This window comes from Microtus ochrogaster, chromosome 18 (genome assembly GCF_000317375.1).
Source record: "Microtus ochrogaster isolate Prairie Vole_2 chromosome 18, MicOch1.0, whole genome shotgun sequence".
In the NCBI taxonomy this organism is placed as follows: Eukaryota; Metazoa; Chordata; class Mammalia; order Rodentia; family Cricetidae; genus Microtus; species Microtus ochrogaster.
In genome coordinates this window covers 68,720,261-68,725,623 of record NC_022020.1, presented here as the reverse complement: position 1 = coordinate 68,725,623, position 5,363 = coordinate 68,720,261, and the positions used below count along the sequence as shown (strand labels likewise).

Below are 5,363 nucleotides of genomic sequence, written 5' to 3'. Positions count from 1 at the left end.
GTCCCCAGATAGTACCTTGGGCAACTGAGGGGAGGGAACCTGAAATGACCCTATCCTATAGCCATACTGATGAATATCTTGCATATCATCTTAGAACCTTTATCTGGCAATTGATCGAGATAGAGATAGAGACCCAAATAGGAGCACTGGATTGAGCTCTTACGATCCAAATTTCTCAGCATTTTACAAGAGAAAAATATATCATCATTGACTAGGTGCAACAGTTCCGTCATCCTTATATTCTTCAAAGTATCATGTTACATATGGCAAATGTATAATGTGTTATGTAAATAACATATAGTAAACACAATTTCTAAGATGATAGATCTCATCCAAACTGTATTCCACAAGGTATATAAATTGCTGTTAACACTTTTAAACAGAAGACTCTAGAAGGAGCACTGTCCTAAATGTTACTGAGTCATGTGACACGAGCCCCAAAAATTGCACTAAAAATTTCCCATATTCTAGTCTAGAAAATATGAGATTATTTTTTAAATAACACCATGAAATAAAGATCCAAGACCTCCAGCATTTCAGTCAACCACTGAGAAGAAGTCAGAGCCTTCCCCATGCATAAACAATCCACAGCTGGGCACAGAATCTAAGTCAAAGTCCATGGTACGATTTAGAAAGATCAAGTGACCTTCAAGGTTTCTGGTGATACAGAATACACCAGCTGCATAACTAGACAGGAATTTAAAGTCAAAAGTAACTGTGTGTTTTATAAAATAATTATCTAAAACTTTTCACAATTCTGCCCCTAAAAATCTGGGGACCCAGTGCTGTTTATAACAAGAGATGTCTTAGAAGGCTCTGAACTCTTTTTCTCTCTTCTCTATTCAAACAAAATGCACAGCTTCAAAATATGAGGCTTTTCCCATTTAAAACTCAATTTCTTGGCATTTTTCATTTGCTTATATTTGTGTACCATGAAATAGCCTATGTTTCCAAAGAATGTCGTAATATTTCAATTCAGACAGCTCATTATTCATTAAACTGCAGTTTTCAAAATTAAAAATTAAAAAGCAAACATATACTTTGCAGTAACTTTAAATATTATATCACTTAAACATCGTCTGATTTTCCTCTTCCCAAGCACTCCTCTCTTCCCTTTAACTGTAGCTCTGCAGTAGCGAGCCTGTCCCGATTAAATGAGACTGCACCAGAAACTTATTAAAGCCAACATATCAAACATTTTATGGCGTTTTGAGAAAACGATGTTTAAACTCAAGCTTCATCAGAAGCCGCAGCATCACCGCCATATTCTTGGGAAGAGCTAAACCGAAGGCAAACAAAATCCATCATTTCCCAGTGGAAGAGCGTGCACTCGTTCAAGCGAGGCTCTGATGGATATACGGAAATAAATACTCAGAATGTGATATGTAGCTCCCACTGCATCAGAATGAGGGGAAAGGAACCTCACTGGTTTTAGCCACTTATTAGGAAACGCCCCACTGTGCCCAAGCTGCATGAAGAAAACCCCATTAGCAGCAAAGGAGCCTTGCAGCCTGTGACACTTCTGAAGGACAAGCAGTCAAGGAAAGGAGCCTTACGTTCTTGAAAGGAGGTGAAGAGCATCTGAAACCTGCTGTTGCGGCTGCCCTCGTCCGCCCACATGCGGATCACCCCCAGACCTGTGCGCAGCATCACGTCGTTAGCCACCGTGCTGCAGAACTTGGCCTTCAAGTCCTCCACCGAGCTGCTTCCATCGTACACGGCCACGAAGTTCCTTTTGCACTCATTTGAATTCTGCATCTCATAGTCCAAGAAACGTAAGTAAATCTGTAAAACAAAGACAAAACAATCTGTTTCTTTCACAAATTCAGAGCAAAGCTAGGAGCTCCTTCTTTCTTTCCAGCCTCACAAGACAGCCGTGATTGCAATCAACCCCATTATTTCCCCGTGTGGGCCACAGGCAACAAACTCGTGCAAAGCAAATTATCTTTAATATTTCTTTTCAAGTCTTAGTATGCTATTAAAAAAAGCTTAAATGCACTATTTCCTTTAGCTAAGTATTTTTTTCTTCAGATGATCTGATGTCATCCCGTGATGTATCAGAAATCAGATATTAGCTTTCAAAACTTATACACTGCTTAGCTTTATATACGGAAGTACTTTAAATATTTCTTTATGAACTCTTGTTCAAGCGCCTTCTTGTTTTGTTTTGAAAAATTTTATATAAAGGACAATTTACATTAAAACAGTGAAAGACAGCTTTTGATTTCAGCCTGTTTAGATCACAAGTGTTCAGTGTTGTGGTGTAGCATACCAAAACATTTTAAAACGCCAGCCTAGCTATTTTCATCATACTTAAAATCAGGCCACTTAACTAAATCTACACAAATAAAAGTTAAATTAGCATTTAAGGAATACAATGTGCATTGACACCAATTCCTATGTCATCATTAAATGCTCCCGACTGTTTTGTGAATCGTATGCAAATGTACTCAGATGTGACAACTCAAGAGGGTAATTAACAAGTGAGACGTGAAGCCTTTGGCCCCACTGTTCACACTCTTCCTCAAAGATGGTTCACGGTGAAGTGACACTGTCTGACTCCTCCAAGTGTATTCAGAACCACTAGGGATTGGTTCCAGTAGGAATCAGACTACAAGACTTGTTGGTTCTTCAATCCACCCACTCAGCAATATCCACAGTTTCACAGCCACAATTTAAATAACAGTAAGTCAGGAATGAAGCTCTCACAACGTGTGGTAAATCACGACAGCAAGATAGAACGTGAAACTATGGATTATATGCACAAAAAGGAAGTGAAACAAATTAGTGAATGTGCAATAAGAATGATATATGAATAAAACTGACCTCCTTTGAACACACCAGTTATTTGTTTACATTTTATTTTTTTTTAATCATGAGCATCTATACGCTATTCTTTTTAAATTAGACTTACTTCATGCATACAAAGGTGTACATTTATTTTAAGTTCACGTTCGTCTTTCTATATTCATTTTTGTTGTTATTTCAAAAGCTATGGAATGTGTGGGGCAACTTTCTCTACATATCTGGGAATGTCTATTCTATTCTAAGTTTAAAATTTCACTATTTCAGTTAAATACAAATATATTATTGCCCTTGTGTGTTATTAGAAAATAGGCATTGGACCCTGTAGAGTCTCTTACAAATCGGTTGTATGCCTTGTCTCCTAAAACAAGATATTTTAGCAACCTCCTAAACAATCTGTGTGCCTGTCAGGTTCAGTCTCTGTCATGTCTTCCAAGTCTCTCCAGGTAAACATAACACTTTAGAGTACAAATTTGGTGATCCCACGCCTCCACCTCAAGCCCTCACCTGAGGTGCAGTACAAACATTGAGGAGCCTTGCTCAGGCCAACGTCTTCCCTTTTCCTTCCAGGACTGTGTTTCTTTCTCCAAACCCCAAGTTCTGTGCTGCAGGAGCAGCAAGTCTTCCCTTGGAGGAACTGGTCCCTTACTGTAGCAACTTCTTCCCAGTGTGTCTCAAGGCTGAGTTCAGTTACTACATCCCCAGAAAACAACCTCCCACCGTAGCCTTTTTCTTCACACCCTTCATGCTCCATTAGAATTGAACATATTTTAAAGTACGCTTCCCATGACACTTCTTCTCTATTCAACTAACTACAACTTCCATTTTCTTTATTCATTTCATTTGCTCAGCATTCATCATATATTTATGGGCTGTCCATACAACCGGCATTTTTTGAGTGGTATAAATAATGATTATGCACGCAGGTTACCGTCAACAGTAAGAATTGTTTAACATAACTCTCAAAAAACTATGACTGAGATCTAAAGTATATAAAGTATATGACAATATATTTTATACCCATGTGAGCTGGAAATGAGCTGTGGTAACTCACACCAGATCACCATGACAAAACTTTGAGAGGGAAAAACAAACAAAGAGTTATGAGGATATGAGTGAAATTGAACAACTATTGAGAACTGGAGTTTTACTCTGATTTTCATACAACAAAGTCTTCATATGTAGGACTTCTGTAACTTTCCAGATACCCTGGATGAATTTTAAGTTAGCTGCCATATCAATACCAATACAACACATAGTTAAAAGAAGCACCCTCTGTTACCATGTCCATGTCATTGCTTTATGTTATTTCACAAAAAAATATTAACTACTACTCTCATCATCCATGTGGAGCTTATTGTCCCCAACATAATAAATGTCTGAAATTGTCTACAGTATTCTAGAAATGTCCAGCTTAAGAAAGTATAATTTTGTTTTGTTTTTGTTTGGGGATAGCACAACTGTTTTAAAAAAAAGTGCTTGGGTTTCTGAAGATCCTGCTAGCCAAAGGAGGGCAGGGAATCTTTCTCTAAAAGTTCGGTCCTCTTCTGCTTTCTTTTCTGGGGATATATTGTATTTAAGTGTTCAGGGAAAAGTCTGGAAGACGTTCTTAACTACTTCCTCTTCCCAGTTTTCCAAGTCCTGTCACTTTGTTTTTTTGCAAAAGGCCTCCTCTGCCTACACGGCCAAGGTGGTTTAGTGGGGACAGAACTTGTATAAAAGTGTGACGAGTTAGAAAGTTACTCTCCAGATGTGAGGGCTGATTAGCTAAAAGGTTGTTATTGAGACAAGTCAGACAAAGGGAACTTTGGAAAACTGTACCTTCATTTCAAGTTTAAAAACCAGGTGGGTTGTGGTGTTATCTAACAGAAGGGAACAAGGAAGGAAGAAAACATTGGATACTCAAGAAAAGAATATGGCAGGCTCAGTTTGGTTGCCAAAATAAGCACAGGGACACAATGTCAGTCCAGGATTAGGTACCCAGGGGTTTAAGAGAACCAATAGCACCATTATATGTTGGGTTTTCCTTTTCTCCAAATAATCATGTCAAGCTGCCTTTTAAATATTTGTATATGTAGATCTGTGGTACTTCTTCCCCCCCACCTTGGTCAAAGAAGTTTCTTGTTGCTGTGGATAATGGCCAATTAAGTAACATTTCTGTTCCAAGCGCTAAATGTCTCTGTAAGTGCTCGGTCATTGAAAAATCATCCGTACACCCCCAACCCCCTTCCAGGTTCAGGAAGCATTGCAGAAAGGGGCAGGTAGAGTATCTGAGCTATAGGGTTCAGAAGAGTAATGGGAAATCTGTTCTCTGTACATGGCATGGCCCTTGTATACATGAACGCACAGCAGCAGAGGCCTATATAAGTTCTAAGCAAGATCGAGTCAATTAAGAAAATCCAGTATGTTTGTCTTTGTATTTTCCAGTTGGGGGACACACTGAGACAATGGGGATGATCCTTCGGGAATTCACCAAGACCAGCTAGCCTGGGTCTGAAAAAGCATGGGATAAAACCGGACTTACATAGCGGACAATGAGGACTACTGAGAACTCAAGA

At 38.9% G+C, this 5,363-nt stretch overlaps 1 protein-coding gene across 3 annotated transcripts in view; it reads right to left on the bottom strand.

The window, feature by feature from the left end:
* Nucleotides 1-5,363, bottom strand: part of Neto1 (neuropilin and tolloid like 1) — a 103,065-nt gene that overhangs the window by 31,011 nt on the left and 66,691 nt on the right. For all 3 annotated transcript variants that reach the window (XM_013349557.2, XM_005356338.3, XM_013349559.2), the window contains exon 7: nucleotides 1,557-1,785. In XM_013349557.2, the coding sequence (XP_013205011.1) occupies nucleotides 1,557-1,785 (229 nt within the window). The remainder of the gene's footprint in view (nucleotides 1-1,556; nucleotides 1,786-5,363) is intronic.